Below are 23,261 nucleotides of genomic sequence, written 5' to 3' on the forward strand. Positions count from 1 at the left end.
CTCGCATTGGTGAGACTGGGATAGGATCCTGAACCATGTGAATACGTTGGGTCATGATGTGCATGATGCTTACGGTCCGCGCAAGCCGTTTACCAAGATCAATAGGGGCTACTAGGTATATCTTATCTCACAACACTAGTCTAATCTCTACATTAAACTTGCAACTTTCCGTCGACAATGCGCTGTTTGACCCAGCGAAGGGCATCGCTCCAGTCCTTGACACGCCAAAGTGGGGCGCCCTCAGGGATTGGGACAGACTCTCCCTTCCAAAACTCTTTACCACCTTCGCGCTTCAATCGAATGTCGAAGGTTGTGTCTTCGTGGCTATCCGCGGGATTGCAGACCCGTTGATTCCATTGGTAGTCTCCGAACAATAGAACGGGTGTGGGGTTTTCTGCGGATGCGACGCTGAGGGCGTTCTCCGACGAATCGTCGATCAAAAGCAGGGCCTTCAGATCATGGCAAACCTATACAAAGAGATCAGCATGACTGACGATCGAAAGCAATAGACACTTACTTGGGCTTTACTTAACCGTGTGACAACTTCGTGGCCTTTTTTATGAGCATCTTTGAACTGACCAGTGCAGACGATGCTCTCAAAGCATCCTAGGACGTGGGTCAGGTCATAATCAAGCAGAATGTAGCGTGAGCGCAAGGCGCACCAGGGAAATATCTCTCCACCCATTTCCAACTCTGATCTGCGGTATCCTCTGCCCTCGCAGTAACGATAATCAGGCGGAAGCCTAGCTGTCGAAGATTCTCGATTCCTTCCCTGGCCCCAGGCACCGGTTTCGTATTGTAGATGATGTCGGTCTCGTAGAACTCGCGCACCTTCTTGAAGGTCTCCTCCGGTGTTCCCCAGTACGGATTCTGTCTCGTTGTTTCAGATGACGTGCTACGCATTGATTGCGTTGGTTCCAGCTTACCTTCCAATAGTAATAGTCTCAAGCCGGCAATTAGCTTCACGGTCAGCAGTTATATGTGCGATCTTCACTCACAGAGGAAGTCAGATAACTTCATGTTGGTACCATACTTTTCATTATGCCCTGGAATAAATGTGAACGCGGTTCTACTCTGACAGTGAAGTTGCTCACATTCTGCAACAGCGACATTGGTCTGACTCAGGACGTCATCCAAATCCACAGCGATCAGAGGGCCAGCCGGGGGAATGAATTGCTCGAGAACAAGGCGTTCTTGAACTTCTTCTTCGAGTTCAATGGGTTTGTGCTGAGGTGATTCGAGCTCATTGATGGACGCAGCGGCTGACATGGTGAATGGTTGCGGTGGTTCAGGACAAGGAGAAATATTCTGACTCGAAGGGCCCACATGGTTGCTTGGAGTCGCGGGAGATTTGGAAATTGCGAGTGTAAGAAGCACATCGGAGATGATCCTAGATGATTACATCAGTTTGTCACTACTAAGTACCGCGCCCCAAAGAACATTGTTGGTAAGTAAGGAGTAATGGGCCTTCTTAAACTGACTGTCACGCTTGTAAAAGGCTGTTCGAGTTCACCTGTTTATTACCGATAATAACAGCCACTACAAATACAACATATGTAGACAAGAGCAACAGACAGAAAGTGATATGATACAGATGTAAGTTGGAAGAAGTTGGTTTCACCTCCAATATATTCGCTCAAGCGACTTGTTGAACCTGTTCCAGTGTAAGTAGGCATCCATCCATTTAAAACGCGCAAACGCACCTTTCCCGAGCGGACGTCATATGTCCATCCAGTGATCTTGGTCTCAGGGAGGACGAGGGGATTCTCCTGCAAGAACTTGACATCGCTCTTGACGCTACCTTCCACGTCCGAGATTTCCAAGAAATCGATTTTGTCCACAGCGCTGGCCACGGCATCGTTTCCTGGAGCAGCGTCCTTGACGATGTCTTGAAGTTGAGGGGTTGTAAAGGTCAACATGCCACAATCGGTGTGGTGGAAGACCGCTACTTCGCGGGTGCCCAGCAAACGTTGGGAGATAACAATGCTTCGCAGGGCTTCTTTACTGGAGAGAACATTCAGACATAATGGTAAATGTTGGGTGGAGAACTACTTGCGCGGAACCGCCGGCATTACGGATGACATGGGCGTCTCCTAAGTCAATACCGAGCTGCGAGGCAGGCCTGAGGGCCTCCGTTAAATGCACGAAAAATAACTGACGCGGAACTAGCGTTCGTACTCGATACGGGCGTCCATGCATGTTACTGTGAAGGATCGCTCGTGTCAGAATGCCGACGGCTACTCCCCAAATACAAAACAAACACATACCAACAGTGTACTTCTTCGCGGGAGGAAGGGGGAGATGACCTTTGTCGAAAGCTGCGACATAGGCAGCATTGTTAGCAGCGAAGGATTCGTGGGCAGGCATGGCAAAAGATGAAGCGGTGGGTTCAAACTGAGTAAGGATCCTCGATTTTTAAGGTCCACAAGGACAAGGACATTTTTCATCATGGTGCGCGATGGCGCAATCATCCCAGTCGAGCAAAGAGGGTTTAGGCTAAAACGACATGGTCAGCGCGCCACCAAGCAGATGTCCAAGATAGTCTGCTGGATGGGAAGACCATGGCTTGACCATCCTCTCCTTGTGGCACCCGTAGAAGGCCAGAAACATGGACAGCAGGAGGTGAAAACGCAAGGACAGGGCGGTGAAGACTACGCTTTAAGCTTTAAGGCTGATAGCATTGTGGGCAGAACTGTCAACGAAGAGAGAGAACCGAATAACAAGGAGTTGCGTTGTTAGTCGCTAGTCCTCCAGCTGATCGTTTGCAAAAAAAATGCGTCAGAAAACGATATAGTAGAGCAATCCAGAGTTTAGAGAAAAGAGAGATGATCGCCCGCTACGCCCGGATAGTTGTCACTGTGTCAAGAATTCCAAAATTCCCACATGTGGTATCCCCTTTTGAGCGTGTCGTCGTAGGACCACCGTGTCAGAATCAGCTCTCAACAGCGACCAAGATGTCGACAGCTGCAGAGCTCAAGTCACTGCTTGCCCCAGCATCTACCGAACTCTCTGTACAGCGAGCTACAGATAGCCTGAATGCCCAATTCACTTCTATCGATGATTTGGATCATCTCGACACCATGGCGCCTGAGGCCCAGTCCAGGAAGGAAGAACTGAACAGAGAGGTGAGCTCGAAGAAACAGTGGATCTGGCTTATTCTGACTAACGGATAGAGCAGCTATCGTCGTCCAAGGCAGCACTTCGTCAATATCTGAACCAGACTCGCGACGTCGCAGCTGGACTTCTGAATACCGCAAAAGAACTTTCACTGGAACGGCATACCTTGGCAGACGAATTGTCTGAACTCAGCAGGAATCTGGTTTCCGTATTGACTGACGGGGAGCCTCAATCGACACTACTCGAGGACCTGCAGACCCTACATCGCAACTTGAAGGAGTTGGAGAGCGTAAGGCACTATGTCCTGATCATTCGGCACACGTTACAACTGAGGTCAGAGCTTGTACTTTCTGGCTCACAGCAGACTAACACGAGACTTGCAGAGAGGCGGCGTTGGAACAACTGCGAACGGTGCAATCCATTTCGTTCAAAGCTCTGGACCAATACAGCGAATTACTGCAGTTCGTTTCCCGTGTTTCAGCCGCTCTCGGCTCTGTCGAAGATGGCTCTGGAAAACAGAAACTCCATCTTGTCAAATTCTTGGAAGAAATGCGGGATAAGACATGGCGTGACATGAAAGCGCAGCTTGCAAGGTGCGTTTGAAACTTCGCGCTTATGGGACACATTCCTCATTTTCGTGCAGTTCTCTCTTAGAAGAGGCAGAGAAGATCGGATGGCCAATGGCTGTTGAATACGCTGCCTGCGACAAAGACATTCGCCTGTCGTTTGAACGTGCATTTGTCAAGTTACTACAACTCCGCCAAGTGTAAGTCTATCTCCACCTACCAGAGGAACCCGTGTCAATTCCGTACCAGAAAGATCAAGTTGCACGAGAAACACAGCTTGGAAGACACTGAAGGAGGGGGATTATATCCTATCGAAGCACTGGTTCATCCTATCGCACTCCGTTTCAAATACCATTTCGACGGCACTCGACAGACCAATCGTCTTGATAAAGTAAGGACCGATGGTTTCCTTGGATGAGTACCCACTAACAACATGTTCAGCCAGAATGGTACTTCACCCACATTCTGAACATTGCACACGAACACCGTCATTTCATGAACACCGCGATACAACACATCCTCGCCGCGTCCGGTTTGAAACACATATCCGCTTGGGTAAGCCAATTCTGGGCTTTCAGCATGCACGCGTAGTGACCCACTACTCCAGCGCGAATTCGCGTACCTCCTCCTACCGATACTATCCAAGAAATTGAAGAAAACGATACCAATGTTACTTTCTCGCCCTTCTTTATTCGCACATACAATCCATCAAGCCGTGATATTCGACGCCGCATATGTTGAAGAGGGTTTCCAGCTGCAAGGAACCTCGGCCCAATCTGAGGGAGACCCTGACGCGACATGGGAAGGCATCAGCACAGTGATACTGAGCAACTATGAATGGTTCAACGCTTGGTTGCAGGCAGAAAGGAACTGTGAGTATATGATACTGGGTGGCGGAGAAAACGGGGCTAAAATGACGATTGCAGTTGTGGAGGGCCAATACAACGAGATCATATCCGCGCAGGACGCCTGGACGGTATCGGACGATTCAGAGGAAGAAGCCAATGCGTGGGATCTCAAGCCCACCAACTCAGCACGGCGTGTCAAGGCTCTCTTCAACCAGATAACAGGTAGCACTTCCCTTCTTTCGTTATTCCTGTCACTATTTCTAACGGAAGAACTAGATCGCTTCTCGCCTTTACCATCTCCCGTCCAGCGGACCCAGTTCTTGGTTTCAATTCAATTGACGTTACTGGAATCCTATCACAGCCGTATATCCTCCTCATTGGACGCCTTTGAAACACTATCCAATGCATTCCTTCGTGCGGTACCTGGGGCCCTAGCGCTGAGCTTGGGGAACCGGGAGGAAGGGAGCGTAAACGTCGACGCTCAGAACCTGACCACTGGAGTGGCCGGTGTACAAAGATTGTGCAAAGCACTGATTAGTGCAACCTACATTCGAGCCGCCATCGAGGCCTGGTCAGAAGACACGGTAAAAATCAATTCTTTCAAGTCTTCATCAGAATCTAACGTGATGCCGTAGTTCTTCTTGGAGCTCTGGCAGGACATTAGCAACGACCCTCCGCTGAGGCACTACGTAGAACAATCTGTTTCCCTTCCCAACCTTGATCCAGAAAACTCGGGAGACGAGGTCGCCTGCGGAACCATATTCGATGAGGTGGTGTCCAAATATCAAAGCCTCATTGCTCGAACGGAAACCATGGTTGTTCAACAAGTGTGTGGAGAAATTGAAGGTGGTTTACGTGCCCACTTCGTTGCTTCTACAAGGTGTGTTCTCTTCCCTCTATCAACGCCTGCGGATTTTGATGTCACCGTTGTTAGTATCGCTGCCGGTGAACCTTCAGATGGAATTGGGATCTCTCAGACGCTGTTGGGGCCACTAGCCCTCTTATCTTCAGATCTCACTTTCCTTGCCGCTTCACTGCCTCAACACATTTTGACCAACCTCTACCGTCGGATCGCCTCTCGTTTATCGGAACACATCCTCCATCGGCAAATTCTCTATCGGGGGAGTTTCTCGAGGCAAGAAGGTGCCAGTCTGCAGGCCGAGTGCGAGCTGTGGGTTGATACATGTCATACTGCATTGGGCGGGAAGTTGGGGGGAGGGCGACAGCGAGTGGAAGCCCCATGGTCGACCTTGCTTCAAGCAGGGAGACTCGTGGGTTCTTCAGGCGAGCCATGGGAGACCATCACAAATGCCACGTTTGGGACCCAGGATGAAGTCGAGTGGGAACAAGTAATGTTGGATGTGACTGGTGTGTCAGAATTGAGTAGGGAGGACGTAAGCAAGCTTCTCAGACGTAGAAACGACTGACTTAAGTGGAGCGAGTTGTGGTTACAATATATCCTTTTAGTTAGGTGAAGGTACCGACACGAAGGAAAGACAGCTTGGTTGAGGAAAGCCACAAAGCAAAGCGGAAGGGCCAATGAAAACGATACATAAAATAGGTTACTCCTGAAAACCAAAAGGGGAGGAAAACAACAGAAAAGCGAGTACACTACGTACACAAAATGGTTACATTACTCTCAGGGTCCAAGGCTGCATGTTTCCATCCGCGGCTGCCGCAGCCTGAGCAGCTGCCAGCCATTGCGGATCAACACCGTTGGGCCCATTGGGAGCCATAGCTGCAAGATCCAGCGAGTAATGGATCGGCTCGCAAGCTATAGTTCTTCCCGAGTGATACCCTACACCGTCACTTGAGCGGATAAAGAGCAATGGGAGGCTTCGTCCAGCCATTGAAGGTGGCGGCGGTGGTGGCGGTGGGACGCCTTCCTGACCTTCGCTTTCCTGGTGAGGCTTGCTACCCGACACGTCAGAGGCTGTCGGCACTGGTTCGTCTTCCATGGCTTTGATGACATCGGCCAGCGGAGGCAATTCAACAATGACGATGGTGTGTAAGGGGCCAGTGGACACATATCGATTGGCAGGGGCATTAGGATCACCCGCAGGAGGCGGAACCTCCACCGGAGTGACAGGAACGAAGGGCGAGATGGACGTTAGCGGGCCAGGGGGACTTGTCTGATACACACGCGTGTGCAAGGGACCCAGGCTGCCTAGGTAAACATCCAACGGAGTTTGCATCCTGGTTTTAGGGTGGGCATAGAAGAAATTGGAGACGGTGAGTTCAATGGTGTTGTTTGCGGCTCGGTAGACGGGGGCGGTAAACAAAGTAGGGAAAGGCGTGATAGGTGTTTCGGGTATCTTGTTGTTTTGTCCGAAAGCATCGAAGAAAGTGTACTGGAATTTAGCTGCAGCCTCAGGTCAGAATACGTCTCGAGTACTGAGTAACACACACTCACAAATGCCAACAATGGTCCAGCACAAATAATCATCAACTTCGTCAGAGATAACCCGTATCCCATCCCTGACTTCGTCCCTAATCCTCGGGTTCTGGAAGAGAAGAGGATGTGTGCCAGCCTGCGTTGACATGCCTGGAGCTGGCGGCGCCACTACGCCAGGTGTACCCGGAAGAGGACCTGCGGCTGAGAGGTAATGCCGAGAGCCATCTGGGTTCACTCTCTGAAGAGCAATCTTCTGCATCTGGCTAACTGGACCTCCGTCGTCGGGGGAAACGCGACCCTTGTCAACTTTCCGGATGACCAAAGGGGAGGTTGAGATACCGGATTGCGTGTCTGACAGGACGATTTCGCAGCCGTAGGTTACTGGCTGGGGCCCGTCTACAAAACGGTCAGAAACGTGGTCATAAATAGGTCACCTGATACATACTCGTGTTTGGTGACCCGTCGGGTCTGCGAACGACATTGACATTAAACGCAGACCAGCCAATGTTGCTTGCGCACAGTTGTCCGTGGTCGATCGTCATATACTTGGTACGGACGGTTTGTGAGTTGATGCGATTGAAGAGCGACACTGGGCCTCCGGCCAGGATGCAAGAAGAGATATTGCGCGTTTTCGCGGTCTTCTTGGATGGCTTGGAGATAATGGTCACAGGGGCGGAGTCGAAGGTAGCCCAAACGCGTCCATTCGCCGAGGTTTCGGAACCTTCTGGGTTGAGGGAAGGGGGTGGGGGTTCTGCGATATCGAGGGACAGCTGGAAGCTTTTAGCTTTCGCCGTTCCTGTAACATGAAGGAACTTGAAGCTCGAGACCATGTTGTTATCGAGCGTCGCCTTCTGCTCAAACGACCTCTCTCCGGTTTCAGAGACGACCGCCATGGAGAGGCTCTGGGTGCGTAGATGCCAGACAGGGCCCTCTATGTGGACAATCGGCGGTGGACAGAGGAATCGCTTCTCGCTTCCATAGGATTTCTGTGCGACGGCCGCGTGGAGACATATTACGGTGGTCATAGGCACGACGCGAGCGGGGTCTTGAGAGACATGGTCGCGAACAATTCGACGTATCTTGCTATGCGTGTCTTCTGACTCGGTTTCATCCAATTTCCGCTTCCCGGTGGAGGTCTATGAAAGAGGTTAGAAAGGCAGACGCGACATAAAGATCAGAATGTTGCTCACAGAGGTTGCGGGAGGCGGAGGGGGGTGCCATGTTGCCTGGGAGGTGCCATTTGTAGGCCCATCCTTCTTCGAGGCGGCTAGAATGGACTGAATTGAGAGGTTGGGGTCCTGAGCGACGACTGGTGACGGTGCGCCGCCAACTTGAGGTGTCGGTGAACGTTTCGGATTTATATCTGGCTGCAAGGAACGTTTATTTGTGACCTAAAGAAGCGTGTCGAAAGGCGAATTCATTACAAGATATTAGGATATAGAGAAGAGGTATTTTACAGATTGGGCCACGTTTGGGGTCGCCGAGCGAGAGTTGGGGTCGCCGTCGACGACGGCGACGGCTGGAGGCATTTGGAGATGATGAGGGTCGCTCAGAAAGAAAGATTGAGCAGTTGCTTCAGCCATTTGCACAGGCCGTTCACACTGGTGGGAAAAGAAAGAGAAGTGGGAAACCAAACACTGCCGAAGTCCAAATGTAGTCAAAGATCACACGGACCCTCCACGTGATCAAACACCATCAAATACATAAATCACAAAACTCGGCCGTCTCCGAAGAATAGCTCCGAACATGGCTCCACTGCCGGCACCGACTTCCCACCCATCCGCCGACGCCGGTGCGCTTCATACAAGTCTTCCCACGTCTCAATCTCAGGTTCGAACCTGCCCGTCTCGTCTACAATTTCGACGTCGTCCAGGTCGTCCTCATCGTCGTCATCGTTGTGACTGTCGCGATACCCTGCGACCACAGTCAGATACGTTCCCATTACACAACTGTCACATACCGAACGACAAAATGCCTAATTTATCTTCCCCCTTTATCGCCTCGCTCATGTGCCTGTCTTCCGTTGGAACGAATATTGCCGGAGAGTCTCCTCCATCGTCACCTTCGACATCTATTGACGCTTCTTCGACTTCTTCTGCTAAAGCTTCCCCTCTCAGCCAGTGCCAGTCGTCTCGCCGTCCAATCCCAGGGGGGAAGAATGTGAGAAGGTTGAAAGGGTCCTCCTGATCCACATTCATGGGGGAAGCGGGTCCCGTAGCCAATGTCGAAGTCAATGGCTTCATGTGCGGCGGGCATTTGTGCTTTTGGACCTGTTCATGCGAGACGGTACGGGGAAGTGGCTGACGCCGGGCATCACTGGTACTGGTCTGCACCAATGAGGCGATCGGTTGGGGCGCTGATTGAGACCGTTGTAGCGGGACAATGCTCGGCATGGTCGAGTCTGGCCAGTCAGTCAACCTCCATTCAACCGTGCAGAGTAAGTAGGACTCACATTATCAAGGTGGGAGTGAAGAACAAAGGGTGCGAATTGAGACTGGAGCGGCCTTGGTGATTAATGAAGCTCCGCGTTCGTTGGGGCAAATTTCTTTGAAACTGGCCTGACTATCTTTGGTCCTACCATTTATATACACAACAACAGCCCTCGATCTGACTCGATTGCTTCGTCAAAATTGCGATCGCAGTATAGGGGCCATTGAAATGGAAGCCCGCCACCGTGATCCTGTTTTCTACGGACACCCTCGTCTTGAACATTCCAGGGCCTTGCAGTAGGAACGACGAGAGAGACATGTAAGAGGACCTTTCCCAAGGCTTAAGAGTCTGGGGCTGTCCAATGATGTCAGGGGCACGTTCTAGCCTATTGGATGCGCGCGGATTGTCAGCCTTTCTCGCGTAGATTTGATTGCCGCCGTCCAATACTCACTTCGGGCAAAGGGCCCTCGAATCGGCAAAGATGTTAAGTAGTCTAGTATTTTACAGTAAACACAGCGGATGTCCCCACGAAATACATACAACAGGGGAAGACACAATTCAACAGTCCGACTGCATAGGAAGAGAGGCATGATGACGTGACAAAATCGTAAACGAAGGGGAAAGGGCGAATAAAAAGCGGTATGTATCGAGATAGTGGATGAGGCTGGAAGAACAAACAGTTCAAATCGTCCCAGTCACGATGCTATGTGTAGGAAGTCGAAGTAATGTGATAGTGATAAGGGTAATGCAGTACGTGTCCAAGATAGGGTATAGCAGCAAAAGAGTCCAAGTGTCTGTAAAACGAGGGGAATTGTGAACGATAGCGAGTGGAGAGAAGAAAAAAAAAGGTGGAAGGTTGAGTATTTAGCTCACAGGGTCTCTCGCCTTTATCCGTCCGTCTGCGGGGAACGGGATTCCAGCTTGCAGACTTGCAGACAAGCTCCTCGAGGTGCGTCTCATCCCGGATGGTGAAGGGGCGCTAGGAGCTATGGGGCCGAGTCCTTTCCCAAGTGGAGCAACATCATTGGATTTGGCGACCTCTTGTTGGTACCGTTGCCAATCCTCCACCTTCATGGTTGACAAACGGCGAGACGATGATTCGTGATGGCCCCCCATACCCAGACGGTCACCACTCATACTCCTCGAATGGCGTCGCCTGCTATCACCTGCACTGCGCAACTTCGCATCATCACTCTGCCTTCTCTTCTGCTTCTCCCGTTGTTCTTTCTCCCTCTTCTCCATGGCCTCCTTCTCAATAGCCTTGTTACGCTCCCATCTCTGCTTAGCTGCTGCCAGTTCGATCTGTTCCCTTTCGGCCCTAGTCAGAGGAGCTTGGATATCCCTCATCTTCTCCCGATGTCGTTCGTTGAGCTCCTCGAAGGTTTTGACGATGGGAGACGGCGAATGATGCTGAGGCGCAGGGGCCGCGATGGTCGCAGATGCACGCCGAGGGGGAAGAATCGTCACTGGTGGCGGCGCATGGCTACCCGTGCTACTTTGACGGTTGTGCGACTGGAGTTGCGGAGGGATTGGGAGATTAGAGCGTGGTTTAGGACCCGCGATCTTGGAGAGCGGTAAATCGTCTGCTGAAGAGCCGGCCCCATCGCTTTCGCGTCCACTTCCACTGCCAGCTTGACCTGCATAGAGTACGGTGCTCTCTCGTTGCTTACGCTTGGTCAAAGCATCTTGTACAGCTGCAGGGAGAGGGCCGCGTGGGGTGGGCAAAGGAGTGGTAGGAATGGGAGGAGTAACTCCCGATGGCGGTTGCAAGAGCTTCCTTTCCTGAATATAGTTGTCCCAGTCGGGGTCCTGTAGTGGAACGCTCGTTGGCCGGCTGATGGGATCAGGAAGACCAAACCCTCCAAGTCGACTTGTCAAAGCAGAAAACTCCATCGAATGCGATCGTGCCCGACTGCCGCTGTGAGGGTCTGTCGCGCGAGGGGGGCGGGTATGGGTGAATTGAAGGGAGCCAGAGGGAACCAGCGCATGATTGGCGTCGACGCTCAAGGTTCGCCTCGAAGAAAGAGACGGTCTTCGCGAAGGATCTGCGGTGGAGAGGGGTGTTTCTGACTTGAGAACGTCGATACTCTTGCGGATGTTCTGAATTTCGGCAAGTAGCTCTTCCTTCTTTCGCAGGTCCTCGAGTTCGCTTTTGGACTTGGCCATTTCGTTCGCGACTACCGTCGCGACGTCGGATGCCTTGAAGGAGGTGATTGGGACATCGCCGCTCTTGGAAGCGATAAAGTTAGCAGGCACGTCCTCCTGTATCCCGAGGCCCAGGTCGAGGGTGGGTAGAACACCCGGATTCTGCATGTATCGAGAAGCTCTGCGGAGTTCCTCCTCATTGGTTGGGGCAACCTTGAAGTCCGAGAGCCCGGACAGTGCACGTTGTCGCTGACCTCCTTCCATGTAGGTGCTGAGTCGATCGTTGGTGGTTGGGGTGGAAGAGCCCTCCCTATCCTTCTCACGCATGAGTGGAACACCCGAATGAGCACTATCCTGCCTTCCGTGCTTGGGGAGAGTTGGGTGTTCTCGTTCCCACTGCATTTGCTCTCGCTTGACGTCGTCAAAGCGTTTCGAGGCCTCCATTTCAGCCTCCTCGTCACGCTTCCTCTCCTCTGCTGCAATCTCCGCCAGTTTCCTCTGAAGAACCTTGAGAATGCGGAACTGCACGGCCATGCCCATCAGAGCCACAGCCCCTGTGAGGCCCAGTTCAATCTGCATCTGCTGGGTCACCGGGAATTGGATCTTATTCTTGATGAACTTTGGAAAGAGTGCCGGAAAGCCGAGGTTCCAGATGTAGAACTAGGTTGGCGTCGTCAGCGGCATGCGAGGAGGGTGAGGTAAGCCTGTTTCTCACCTCCTTGAGTCCGGCAGTAGTGAAACAGTCTACTCCAAGCATAAAGGATGTAGCACCGACGAAGGCCGTGGAAACGAGAAGGACATGGTAGTGAATCTAGTCGGACAGGAGGTCATTAGCTTTCATCTCCAATGCGGTGTTTCAAAAGCGAAAACGAGGATAGGATGCCCACCTTTGGGATTGTACATAATGCAAATCCAGCAACGCCACAACCTAGAGTTAAAGTCAGGAACAAGGCCGATGTGTAGAGGTCCTGGGATGCAGGAGCCGAGGTAGGACTAACCGATGTAGAGTATCCATCTGAACCCTATGGGTTTGATGAGGCCACCGTTGTTGAAGCACTGGATCCACAAAGCTAGTGCGAATCCACCCCAAGCACCAATACCGTAGCGTGCTCCCTTCCAGAAGAAGATGGCGATTGCACCACCTGCAACCCCAGCGATCGTACATGCCAGAACGAACATGCCACGGACTGTCTTGCTAGGAGGGTTGATGGCGGGGAGAACGCCAAATTTGAGGATGAGGACGATGCATACAAGCGATAAGGTGTAAAAGCCGATCAAAAAGAAGGAAGTCCTAGTAGTTGGCAAAACTCTAAGTGAATGTCCAAAGCGACAGAAAATGGAAATGTGTTTACCATCGATTTTTGTGTCCCCAAAACGCCGAGGGCAACCCGGTCAAAATAAGGATTGCACCCAGAACACCAAACGCGGGGTCCAGCCGTGTGTCCTGAGATGATGTCACAAGTCGGTTAGCGACACTGGCAACGGAGAACGACCATCGAACTTACCAGAACTATTGGCTCTGGCGTCTCCGATGCTGACGCTGACGCCGATGGGTCGGCGGTCGAGGAGGGTTCTTGGGAGCTCGTTGCAGATGGCGTGAGGGTATAGGTGACATTAAAAACGTTTGGGACGACGGTGGTGATCTCTGTTGCACGGCCAGAGACAGTGGTTGGGACAGCGAGGGTGATAGAACCTGTTGTGCGGGAGACGGAAATTGGGAAGGAAGAAGTTGTAGTGCTTTCGACGTCAGAGTCGGAAGTCGACGGTGGGTCCTGGCCGCGAACGACGGGGGTAACGAGGAGCAGAGCGGTGAGGGCGGCGACCAACGACGAGCTGAAGATTGAGCGCATCGTGCAGAGGACTCGATGTGGAGGTGAACCCGGGTGTCTTCAGGCCAAATCAGCTCAAGGACATGGTCAGTGGAAAAGGTAGTCAGCCTCAGGCGCTGTGCTTTTAAAGAAGCATTCATGATTCCTCCGAAATCACAAAGTGGACGGTTGGGACGTAAGCTTCGTCCGGCATCTATTACAGCCTCTTTATTTAAATTTATCCTGGTCAAATTCAACCGGAAACTTGACAGGCCTAACATGTATCGTTTCTAATATTCGCTGCATCTTCTTAGCCTCTCCCTTCTTTCCTCCCTCTTCCGCCGAGTCTTCCTCAATAAAGGTGACAACCTTACCGTCCCGTCCAAACCTGCCAACACGCCCTGCGATGTGCAAATAGGCGTCGACGCTTCGTCCGTGCACCCGCTTCTGGGCATCGGGCAGTCCATAAACGAATACGTGGCTCAGTTCTGGTAGATCCACGCCTCGTGTGGTTGCAAGAGTACCAACGAGCAGCGTCGGGTTGTCTGGTGACGACCGGACACGGCGCTTCTCGTGCAGATCCAAGCTGCAAGCATTGATGCCGAGCTCGGCCAGTTCGAACACTGCACGAGAAACAGACGCAGATGATGGGAGGACGAGTAGAGCCATTGAAGGCACGTCGACAGCAAATGCAGTCGCAATGGCCTCGAGTACGTGAGGGTTAAACGGGGACGGTGTTTGAGCGAACTCTGCAAATGCCCCAGTGTCAGACGTTTTCGTAAAACCGAGATGGCCGTCATAACTCACTCAGTCGAGTTTCCACGTCAAATCCACGCGGTGGTTCGAGTTCCGTGGTTGATGATCTCGATGTCTCTCCACTGCGTTGCTCAATGACTGTCGTATCCGAGATCGGGGCAACCACAGCGCCTTCCACGTTTCGAACACCGTGTGCCGAAACGAGAAGTACCGAATGTAGCAACCCCCGTTGCAAGTGATCACTGGCTTCCTTCTTTCCCGGCGTTCCATAGATCTTGACCACATTCTGCCGATCCAGCCATCCGCTTTCCTCGTATACATAGTTTCTGAGATGAGTTCGAAGCGTCGCGCTGCTGAGTATTAGCTGCGGACAAGGCGGTGGTAGATGGCCTGCGTCGTCATCTTCTGCTTCATTCCATTCCATTCGTGGCCGATAGATGATGTTGAGAAGCTCTTTAGTAGGACCTGGGTGTCGAGCTAAACGTTTCTTCTCTCGATCAACCGCCTTCTTGAAGGACTTGGACGGGTCCTTGCGGGGGAGTGTTTCAATAAGATAATCTGCCTCGTCAACACACACCGCAGACAAGGTTGAGGAAGAGAGATGCTTGGACAAGAACCCGCTGTCGGACTTGTGAATATCAAGCAGCGCTTGAGGAGTTGCGATGAGGATATGTGGCGGAATAGAAGAAGCAATCGACTCCCGTAGCTGAACAAGACCAGATTCGAGGTGCATGTTGTTATCTCTGACGAGGACCTGTGCGATAGCCTCCAGCGGAGGTGGTTCCATTCCGCCTGGGGAGGTGTTGACCATCGTTTTGATCCAGTAAAGATATTGGTATGCGAGGTCCTTGTGAGGAACGAGCACCAGGGAAGTGATGTGGCGCTTCCGCTCCCCACCGCTGTTCGTTACAATACGAGGTTTGTTCAAGAGTGCAAGCACAAGGCCAAAAGATCTGGGGCGGCCAATAAGCTGTCGGATATCATTCAGGCGCCTAACCACTCACTTTCCACTCCCAGTCGAGTCTCTGAGGAATACGTTCTTGCCATCCAGGACGGCAGGGATGAACTGGCTTTGAACATCGGTGGGATATTCAACGTTTTGAAATGCCGCCCTCAAAGAGGATACGATAGGTGGGTGCAAACCCAAGTCTTCGAACGTGGTTTTAGGTTGACTGGGTATCGGTTGGCCGCTGCCAGCAGCAACCTCAGTGGTGTGTGCAGTACTGAAGTTTGACGCATGGCCAACCTTTAGTGTGAATGAGGGAGTCCAATGTGGCCCTTGTGTGCGTTGTCTGACTACGATTGACCTCCCGTTGTGTAGCACATTGAGCCGCAGGAGAGTCCGTCGAGCAACACGTAGAGCGGAAGAGGAAAGAGTCATCGAGCTGGCCCTTCCCACGCGCGACGATTTTACAGCTGCAAATGCCAGCGAAACGCGTGACGTCATATCAATTCTACAAAAAGCGCCGATCTCTACATCCAGAACTAACGACTGTACGAACGAAGTCTACTCTACCCAGACGCGGCTCTCCGGTTTGAGGCAAACCATGTGCCAAAGTATCCTTCATCGTCTTCTTCTAATAACTCCTGACGCTCCTCTGGCGACCAACAAAGTTGAGAACGTATAACGAAGGATTACTGAGGAAATTTACCTTCTCCAAACACTTGGTCCATTTCTTCCAATGGGACGCCGCTCGTCTCCGGATACACTATGATAGGGAGGGTTACAAATGCTTTCGAGACCTAAAAACCTTCATGTCACTTACGGAAGTACACTGGAGAGAGGCTTGTCAGCGCGTGTCAGTTACGAGGCAGGATTAAAGCACGTACCCAACACCAGGCTGCAGACGCATATCAATCCGTGCATGGGGTACAATCTCCATTGGATCACTTCTTGGAGGTACGGCGTCGCCTGCCCAACGATATAGTTAAACACCCAGTTGGTCGCAGTTGAAAGCGAAACGCCTTTGGCACGGAAGGCCAGGGGCATGATCTACGCATATTTCGTCAGACAATTCTTCTTTATTGCGAACACCTGGAATTCACCTCCGGGGGATAAAGCCATGGAATAGGTCCCCAACTTGGTGTCCGATCAGCAACAATACGACTTCGTTGTAAAGATGGAAGCGCACCTGTAACCAAAGGCCGCGTTGAAGATGATGATGCAGATGACCACAGCTTTGGGAGTCCCCGGGACGTCCACATACATCCACCATCCTGTCGCCATCAACGCAATAGCCATCTGTTATGAAAGGATTGATTTCGGGCCATGGAGCGGACATTGGGAGGAACGTACGACGACGGCACCGGACATGAGAATCGGACGTCGTCCCCATCGGTCGACCAGGACCCACCTGTTAAGCGTCAAGTCAAAGTCAATTTGACAACAAGTCAAAGCACTTACGGAGGTATTGTGCTCAGAACGTAAACGATCGAGTTAATGCCTGTCATGAGGATTGCATCTCTTCCTATCCATCCGGCCTCTGTAGGTCGAAGTGGTCAGAGCAAGCGTCGTAGTGAGAACTCGGGAAAGTTATCGACCTTCGAAGATCCGAGCTAAATAAAAATAAAATCAATGAGCGGTCATCCATGGGCATGCCGAAGGTCACTTACGGGCATAATACGAAACGACTTTGCAACATCGACTGATAAGTAGCTGGCAAGTGGGCATTCAATGCAAACCCACCATTTATTCCATTCTGAACAGGTGTCAGGATGCATGGAACGATGATCGACTGGAACGCACCAATTGAGCAAAAGCTTGGGACGACATCGCCAAAAGAACACGTTTCCTGTATTTTCGCCAAAGGACAGAGTAGGACCTCTTCTCTCCAGACATGCGCTATTACCGATACAGTGATCAACTCAGCTCATGTTCCGACTTGGATAGTCTCACCTCTTCATGCACCTTCTCACGAATTTCGTCGTACTCGGTGCGAACAAGCGGATGGTTAGTATCCCCGCCTCCATGAAGGTCCGCAATCACTCTGAGGCCCTCAGAGTCTTGCGAGGTATCAATCAACCAACTGGGCGAGCTCTTCAATCCGTGTAGCCAAGGGAAAGGGACACACAAAGTACATACCGCGGACTCTCTGGGATGGCAAAACAACCCAGTGCGAGCACTGTTCCGATGACTGACTGCATGGCCAAGGGTATTCTCCAAGCCAAGTCCCCGTCAATGAAGGAGCAGAAGTAATCCAACCACTAAGATCTTGGCGTGAGTGATGCTCCACAATTAACATAAACGTGTACTCACGACCGACGATGAGTACCCGATGATGTTGAACGTGAATTCCACGCAGGCGAGAGCTCCTCTCTAACGAGCTTCATTGAGAATACTTCTCTGAGTCTGTTCAAGGAGGGACCTACGTTGTCCGCGGGCGAGATTTCGCTTTGATATATAGGGACAATTGTCCTGAAAGCGAATCAGCCAAGGTCGCTACGAGAGCACAGGGTCACTTACGAGAGCAAGCCCACCCCAAACCCGCTGACAATCCGTCCGAGAACCATTGTCCAGAAGCCGATGGTAAAAGTCTGTATGAGGCCTCCAATGGTGAAGACAATTGCTCCAGCGTATAGAGTCCCCTTCCGTCCGATAATGTCGCCGACGCGACCAGACGCCAGCGAAGTCACTTTCCAGTGTCAACGAGCCTTTTCCGGGGCTGAAGGGAGCTTATAGACCATACCGAATGCACCGATTTCCAAGACCGCTACCATCGTTCCAATTTCGATGGGTCCAGGATTGTTGAAGTACTTCCGGAAATAAGGCCCCGTTATGATTCCGCTCATAACGCTTCAATGAACATTATCATCATGTTGAAGAGCTTGAGCAATGGCGAGCATACGCACCCTTGGTCATAGCCAAACTAGCAACCCCGATGTCAAGCAGCAGCATTCAAAAGAATGCCTGAAAACGCACCAGGAAAACGCCCAAGCTAATGAAAACTGAGATAGAGTAGAGCAACGGCTTGCCCACCAGGCGGCGACGACCATGGCGACTACTGTGCAATGGTGTGCGTTCTTGCTCTTCGGCGAGGAGCCTCTCCGTGTCTGAAGAGACAGACTGCCGCCGCCTATTGGAAGTCATAGCTGCGCAGGTACCAGAGCAAGAGGAGAAAGCAAATCCCAGAAACGACTGACAACGTGAAAGCGGCAAACAAATAAAGTGTCATATAACACACGGCGCTGGGCGGCCTGTGTTTGGAACTCACGGGTCGGCTAGTGAGTGGTATGGGGTCACACCAAATGAAGCGAGGGCGGCGCTTATTCAGTGTTCTGCATTACCTAACCTAACCAGCCAAGCAACCCCAAACAGTATACAGGCTTGGTTCCGCCACGGCGGGGGCCGAAAAGTAGAGCAGTGGACTTGCAGTCGACCATGCCTCGCTCGTTGGTATCCCTCGACGACGACGACCTCTCGTCATCAACGTCCTCCTACGACGAGGAAGAATATCTTCTAGCACAACAGGAATGGGAAGAAAGCATCCAACAGCTCCAGCAACTATTCGCGGTGGTTCTTCTTCCATTTGTTGGCAAGTGGTTGGGTAGGCGGTGGAGTCATTCCTGTGCGTTGAACCCCATTCAAGGCCCGGTGCATTTCACTAACAGTTACACAGTATACGCGCGATACACCCAAGTCGGCCTAGGAACGGAATTCTTTTTCGGCCAATTGTTTGGCAAACTCAAAGCAACGAAACAGTGAAGGGGTGTTATTAGACGATGGACTAATACTACTAATCTAATGGTCTATCAATTGCGCATCGCTCCCGTTGCCTTGTTCTACCTTCATAACCAGCCTCGCCAGACTTGCCGACGGTGTAATCTTGGACTTTTTCATCTCCTCCACAATCTCGCGCGCCCACTGCCATTGACGGTGTTCAAGCAATCCCGCAACCAGAATGTACCACGTCGTTTGCACCAATGGAATATTGCGTCTCTTGATTTCCCGATAATAGGACATTGCATGAGAAGCCCCTCCCGGTCTCTCGAAGCACGCCCTGAGAACGGCGTGATATCCCGGAAGGTTGAGATGAACTCGCTCGGCCTTCATACGCTGCAGCACTTCCTGCTCATAATAAATGAGCTTATCCTTCGGTAACCACCCGCCGCGATAGAGGTTGGTTAGGATGGATGTATAGGTGACGTCGTTCGGGCGAGCTGACGGGACCGTCTTCATTTTGTCGAGAAGCTTCATGACAGCGATTAGGCTGCTCTCAGTTCGCATCTTGAGGTGTTCCTCGATGAGAGTCGTGTAGATGGCGACGTTTGCTTTGATACCTCGATCGTTCATGTGCTGCACGACAACATCCACGGCATCAGGCCGACCCGCTCTCAGCAATGCTGTAAGCAGAATTGAGAACGTGTAGACATCCCCGACCACCCGTTCCTTATCCATTTGGGAAAGCATCTTGCCAATTTCCGCAAAGTCGCCACGTCGATGGAAATATCCGAGGAAGATGTTGTAGGTGACAGCGTCGGGAGCGGGACCGTTGATCCTCATCTCCTCGAGTATACGCTTCGCTTGGTCAACCACCCTGTTCATGAGGAGACCATCGAGAACAGTGTTGTAGACGGAGCGACACATTTCTTCACTCCAGCCTTCCTTGTTCCGCAGTGCCTTGAACTGCTGGAAAATGTCCATCCCTGCGGCAATCTGGTCGTCCCTGAGACAAACAGAGATGATAGCGCGATAGCTGAGGCAGTCTGGCTGCACACGCTCAAGTTTCATCTCTTCCCAGAAACTAAGGGCGACGTCGGATAAACGCAAATGGTCGAGCCCGTCCAGGTATGTTGTCCAAAGCCCCACGTCCCGATGGACTCCGAGGTCCTCCAGGGTTTCCCAGAGGCCTTTAGCGAGGTCGTATCTATCGCAGCGGAAGAATGAGGCAAGGAAGGAACCCCATACATATTGGGGAACGTGGGGAGAGGTGGAGGCGGTGTCGCTGGGTGAAATGAAGGGTGAAGGTCGGGTAATGCCTTGGTACATGCTCCAGTATAGGGACCATATTTGTTCCAAGGAGCGGGCTTTGGCCAGAGCCTTGACATGCCTCGAGAACGCAGTCGGGATGGAAAGCCAGTGGGCGATCCTGACATCTCTGAAGTACACGCCGATTTGGTTCCGCAACGCTTGGTCGGAGGGCATGGCAAGACCGAACTGCTGGAGAAAATGGTGGGCTTCGTGCTCTGGCCATCGATTCAGTCCAGACGAACGAAAGGTCCCCAGGGCAGCCTCAAAAGAGCCCTCCATGGCATGTGCCGCAATGGCAGCCAGGACGAGGTTGTGGTGAGCTTCAGCATTGGCAGCCGTCCGGTCGGGTTGATCCTCCATGCTGAACGCCAGTGGTGATTCAGACTGGGGTTTCGGTGAAGGTGTAGTCTCCTTCTTTCCCTCCACATATTGGGCGTAGAGTCGGAGAACGGATTGAGAGTCGTTGGCCTTGAGATGTTCCCAAAGGCAGTCGAGAAGGGGCCACAAGTTGCTTCTGTGCTGGAGGGCTTTGCGGAGAGCGTTTTCCTCTTGTACTTCAGTCGGTGGGCCAGTAAGTTTAGACTTGCTCTGCCACGACGACTGTTTCTCCTGCCATTTTGCTGGTTTTGGTTTCGCAGTCCAGCCGAGTGGCTTAGTGGCGGTGGTGGAGGTGGAATTGAGACGCGACGGGACGGTGAGTAGCGGGGCCAAAGGTTTTGTCAGTGGCCTGCGTAGGGAATTCACGAGGCCATTGATAACGAATGGCCGCCAATGCTTGGAGACAAGTGGAAGCATAGCAGACGTGAACAGCCCGTCCACCGGAACGTCAAATCCTCTCGTCGCGGCTACTAAATGGGGATACTTGCTGGCACCCTCGGAGCGCTGCAAACATGACTTGAACAGCGACACCGACATCGACATTCACCATGGGCCACGGAAACTCGAACAAGCTTTATATCACCCATGCTGAGCACGCAGGTCTGCATGGCTCTCATTCATCGTCCACAGGGTTTCGCGCGTAAGTCTTTGCACCTCCCCAGTTGACCCTTTCCTGAATGTATCTGCCTTCAGCAAAGAAACAGCGTCTTTTAGGGCCTCTATGGTCCCCTTTGACTGCTGTGCAATCTCTTATCAGCCTTTTACACATCCTGTCTGTGCTCGGAATGCAGATGGAACTGGCACAGTATTCGATTTGGTCAACATTATCCCTTGGTTGAAGTAAGTCTAGCTCGACACGAATACCTCACTCGACCTCACCCCTCCAAAGGCAGCACAACAATACACACCCGATTACCAAGGAGCCATTATCTCCCTCCGATCTAATCACCCTAAACTACAGCCGCAAAGAAGCCACCAATGAAATACACGATCCAATCTCATTCAAACCATTCAGCGAACACTCGCACATTGTTGCCATTGCCACTACAGGAAATGTCTTCTTGGCCGAGAGTATCAAGGGGAACAGAGACCTTCTTGCAGATGTCCAATTCAAAAAGTACGTTTGCTCCCAGTTGCACCACAACATCCAACTGACTGAACCAAGGGAGGATATCATCACGCTGCAAAACCCGCATGGGCTACCTTCCGCCTCCGTTCCTGTGGCCTCTAAAGCAATCGAAGCTACCAAGAAGGATGAAAAGAAACCTGCTACCACGACCGCCCCTACTGCTAAGCCTAAAGCGCCTGTCCCTTGTAAGTTTAACGGTGTAAGCTCCTTCTCCTTCCCTGACCTCCTCGTTTCAGGGAATATCTCGCCATACTCGTCAGGTCTGCCCGGGGCATCTCTTACGTCCACCTCAGTGGATCCTACCGCACATCAAGGATCTTCCAAGCTATTATGGGACGAAGTAAGCGCACCCCGCCGCAATGTACCGCAGTCTTAAGCTCATCCTTGTGTAGGAAGAATTGATGTTCGAAGATATCTCGAAACCACCCAAGGGGAAAGGAAAGGAGAAGGACATTGGGAAACGCCGAGCCTATGTCCGCGTTGTTACTAGCTTAGGCGGTGCAAGCTTGAACCTCGAGCTTTACTGCGAAAAGGTAAAATCAGGCCCCCAGGCACGATGCAACCCTCGAATTGACACCTTTTTCAGGCGCCGAAAACATGTTATAACTTCTTGATGCTCGCAAAAGCTGGGAAATACAACAACTGTCCTTTCCATCGGTTGGTACCTGGATTCATGGTGCAAACGGGTGATCCAACGGGCACTGGCTCAGGAGGAGAGTCTTACTGGGGGACGCCGTTCCGAGACGAGTACGATAACAGAAACGCTGCTGCTCATGACAGCCGTGGAGTTGTCGCGATGGCCAATAAAGGGGCAAACACAAACGGGTGAGCTCCATGAACTTTAGGCATCCGTGCATAGCGCTTACCAGTTTGGATTACAGTTCACAGTTCTACATTACCTTCAGGGCAACGCCTCATCTTGATAAAAAGCATACCGTCTTTGGTAAATTGGTTGGCGGGGAGGATGTCCTCGATGCTCTTGAGAAGCTCCCCATCAAGCCTGGAACGGATAGGCCCGCTAAAACGGTGAAGATTACAGAGGTCATAATGTACGTTGCTGGGTTCAACTAGATTCTGACTGCATATTAACTCGCTCTATAGCTATCAAGACCCATTCGATGATTACAAAACCCGATTGGCTAAAAAGCTTGCCAAACGAGCAGAGGCAGGAAAGCCTAGCGCCGCTGCAGAAACAAAGAAGGACGACGTCAATTGGTTTGGTGTCAAGGTTGGGTCGAGCGGTGTGGCTTCCAGTACAGAAGCCGGTGGTGGTGGTGTCGGGAAATATTTAAACCTCAAACGAGGGGCCGGAGGAGTAGGGACAGTGGGTGCTGAAGTGTCGGATGAACCAAAGAAGAAGCGCAAACTGGGCTTCGGGAATTTCGAAGGGTGGTGATCCTGCAGTAGCTATCCAGCCACTGCAACCTTGGCCGGACGTTCCGTCTCGACCTCTGCAAGGAAGCTGTCAACACGGATCCCTGATGAGTCTGACTATAGCTACCTTCTGGTTCTTTGGCTCTGTCGGGGAGGACAGTATCCGGTGCCGATGGCAACTCTACCGCGTGCGCACCCTCGAGCTCCTGGGGACCATGCGTTTGAATACTGTGTAGGGGACATGTACAATACACGCACCATTTCGGACACGATGTGTTTAAGTTCCTCCTGAACAGCTTCCTCTTCCTCCACTGTGAGATTATTAGCGAGCATCTCACTTAATTCCT

The 23,261-nt window shown here is 51.8% G+C and overlaps 11 protein-coding genes across 11 annotated transcripts; 3 read left to right on the forward strand and 8 right to left on the reverse strand.

Moving 5' to 3' along the window:
• Positions 1 to 152: 152 nt before the first annotated feature.
• CC1G_01703 (hypothetical protein) lies at positions 153 to 1,269 on the reverse strand (the record flags this gene model as incomplete). The annotated part of the gene is made up of 6 exons (XM_001828971.2): positions 153 to 467; positions 518 to 606; positions 663 to 870; positions 927 to 943; positions 999 to 1,046; positions 1,095 to 1,269. 6 exons carry the CDS (start codon positions 1,267 to 1,269, stop codon positions 153 to 155), a joined length of 852 nt encoding a protein of 283 aa, XP_001829023.2.
• A 367-nt stretch (positions 1,270 to 1,636) lies between these two features.
• On the reverse strand, positions 1,637 to 2,367 carry CC1G_01704 (carbonic anhydrase; the record flags this gene model as incomplete). The annotated part of the gene is made up of 4 exons (XM_001828972.1): positions 1,637 to 1,654; positions 1,704 to 2,004; positions 2,179 to 2,203; positions 2,268 to 2,367. 4 exons carry the CDS (start codon positions 2,365 to 2,367, stop codon positions 1,637 to 1,639), a joined length of 444 nt encoding a protein of 147 aa, XP_001829024.1.
• Positions 2,368 to 2,954: 587 nt separating this feature from the next.
• On the forward strand, positions 2,955 to 5,958 carry CC1G_01705 (RINT-1 family protein; the record flags this gene model as incomplete). Its single annotated transcript, XM_001828973.2, has 11 exons — positions 2,955 to 3,125; positions 3,179 to 3,450; positions 3,501 to 3,710; positions 3,761 to 3,883; positions 3,933 to 4,074; positions 4,125 to 4,238; positions 4,291 to 4,555; positions 4,610 to 4,753; positions 4,808 to 5,115; positions 5,167 to 5,411; positions 5,466 to 5,958. The coding sequence occupies 11 exons, from the start codon at positions 2,955 to 2,957 to the stop codon at positions 5,956 to 5,958; spliced, it is 2,487 nt and encodes an 828-aa protein (XP_001829025.2).
• A 201-nt stretch (positions 5,959 to 6,159) lies between these two features.
• Positions 6,160 to 8,455, reverse strand: CC1G_13688 (transcription factor; the record flags this gene model as incomplete). The annotated part of the gene is made up of 5 exons (XM_002912110.1): positions 6,160 to 6,893; positions 6,945 to 7,322; positions 7,372 to 8,062; positions 8,117 to 8,317; positions 8,384 to 8,455. The coding sequence occupies 5 exons, from the start codon at positions 8,453 to 8,455 to the stop codon at positions 6,160 to 6,162; spliced, it is 2,076 nt and encodes a 691-aa protein (XP_002912156.1).
• Positions 8,456 to 8,551: 96 nt separating this feature from the next.
• CC1G_13689 (hypothetical protein) lies at positions 8,552 to 9,327 on the reverse strand. Its single transcript, XM_002912111.1, has 2 exons — positions 8,887 to 9,327; positions 8,552 to 8,840 (listed from the first exon to the last, which is right to left on the reverse strand). Exons 1-2 carry the CDS (start codon positions 9,317 to 9,319, stop codon positions 8,635 to 8,637), a joined length of 639 nt encoding a protein of 212 aa, XP_002912157.1. The 5' UTR covers positions 9,320 to 9,327; the 3' UTR covers positions 8,552 to 8,634.
• Positions 9,328 to 9,825: 498 nt separating this feature from the next.
• On the reverse strand, positions 9,826 to 13,351 carry CC1G_01707 (hypothetical protein; the record flags this gene model as incomplete). The annotated part of the gene is made up of 6 exons (XM_001828975.2): positions 9,826 to 12,161; positions 12,217 to 12,312; positions 12,389 to 12,429; positions 12,500 to 12,792; positions 12,854 to 12,945; positions 13,007 to 13,351. The coding sequence occupies 6 exons, from the start codon at positions 13,349 to 13,351 to the stop codon at positions 10,221 to 10,223; spliced, it is 2,808 nt and encodes a 935-aa protein (XP_001829027.1). The 3' UTR covers positions 9,826 to 10,220.
• A 186-nt stretch (positions 13,352 to 13,537) lies between these two features.
• CC1G_13690 (hypothetical protein) lies at positions 13,538 to 15,446 on the reverse strand (the record flags this gene model as incomplete). The annotated part of the gene is made up of 3 exons (XM_002912112.1): positions 13,538 to 14,058; positions 14,117 to 15,018; positions 15,070 to 15,446. 3 exons carry the CDS (start codon positions 15,444 to 15,446, stop codon positions 13,538 to 13,540), a joined length of 1,800 nt encoding a protein of 599 aa, XP_002912158.1.
• A 254-nt stretch (positions 15,447 to 15,700) lies between these two features.
• On the reverse strand, positions 15,701 to 18,152 carry CC1G_13691 (sugar transporter STP1; the record flags this gene model as incomplete). The annotated part of the gene is made up of 19 exons (XM_002912113.1): positions 15,701 to 15,774; positions 15,832 to 15,840; positions 15,896 to 16,058; positions 16,112 to 16,145; positions 16,198 to 16,307; positions 16,362 to 16,419; positions 16,470 to 16,548; positions 16,607 to 16,621; positions 16,679 to 16,696; positions 16,752 to 16,764; positions 16,812 to 16,907; positions 16,962 to 17,091; positions 17,148 to 17,269; positions 17,322 to 17,381; positions 17,435 to 17,480; positions 17,529 to 17,697; positions 17,752 to 17,858; positions 17,915 to 17,931; positions 17,985 to 18,152. 19 exons carry the CDS (start codon positions 18,150 to 18,152, stop codon positions 15,701 to 15,703), a joined length of 1,488 nt encoding a protein of 495 aa, XP_002912159.1.
• Positions 18,153 to 18,443: 291 nt separating this feature from the next.
• Positions 18,444 to 18,767, forward strand: CC1G_01709 (hypothetical protein; the record flags this gene model as incomplete). Its single annotated transcript, XM_001828977.1, has 2 exons — positions 18,444 to 18,630; positions 18,682 to 18,767. The coding sequence occupies 2 exons, from the start codon at positions 18,444 to 18,446 to the stop codon at positions 18,765 to 18,767; spliced, it is 273 nt and encodes a 90-aa protein (XP_001829029.1).
• A 36-nt stretch (positions 18,768 to 18,803) lies between these two features.
• On the reverse strand, positions 18,804 to 20,828 carry CC1G_01710 (hypothetical protein; the record flags this gene model as incomplete). The annotated part of the gene is made up of 1 exon (XM_001828978.1): positions 18,804 to 20,828. One exon carries the CDS (start codon positions 20,826 to 20,828, stop codon positions 18,804 to 18,806), a length of 2,025 nt encoding a protein of 674 aa, XP_001829030.1.
• Positions 20,829 to 20,959: 131 nt separating this feature from the next.
• CC1G_01711 (peptidylprolyl isomerase (cyclophilin)-like protein 2) lies at positions 20,960 to 22,936 on the forward strand (the record flags this gene model as incomplete). The annotated part of the gene is made up of 9 exons (XM_001828979.2): positions 20,960 to 21,051; positions 21,105 to 21,251; positions 21,301 to 21,528; positions 21,577 to 21,725; positions 21,777 to 21,880; positions 21,933 to 22,073; positions 22,127 to 22,365; positions 22,422 to 22,589; positions 22,642 to 22,936. The coding sequence occupies 9 exons, from the start codon at positions 20,960 to 20,962 to the stop codon at positions 22,934 to 22,936; spliced, it is 1,563 nt and encodes a 520-aa protein (XP_001829031.2).
• Positions 22,937 to 23,261: the final 325 nt, after the last annotated feature.

Source organism: Coprinopsis cinerea (assembly GCF_000182895.1).
Source record: "Coprinopsis cinerea okayama7#130 chromosome 1 map unlocalized cont3.1, whole genome shotgun sequence".
In the NCBI taxonomy this organism is placed as follows: domain Eukaryota; kingdom Fungi; phylum Basidiomycota; class Agaricomycetes; order Agaricales; family Psathyrellaceae; genus Coprinopsis; species Coprinopsis cinerea.

Bases quoted from the DNA above. Each gene is read 5' to 3' on its own strand.
- CC1G_13689 (XM_002912111.1), bottom strand. From the start codon at position 9,319: ATGCCGAGCATTGTCCCGCTACAACGGTCTCAATCAGCGCCCCAACCG. The intron at 8,841-8,886 runs GTATGTGACAGT...CTGTGGTCGCAG, and splicing joins ATTAGGCATTTTGTCGTTCG to GGTATCGCGACAGTCACAAC.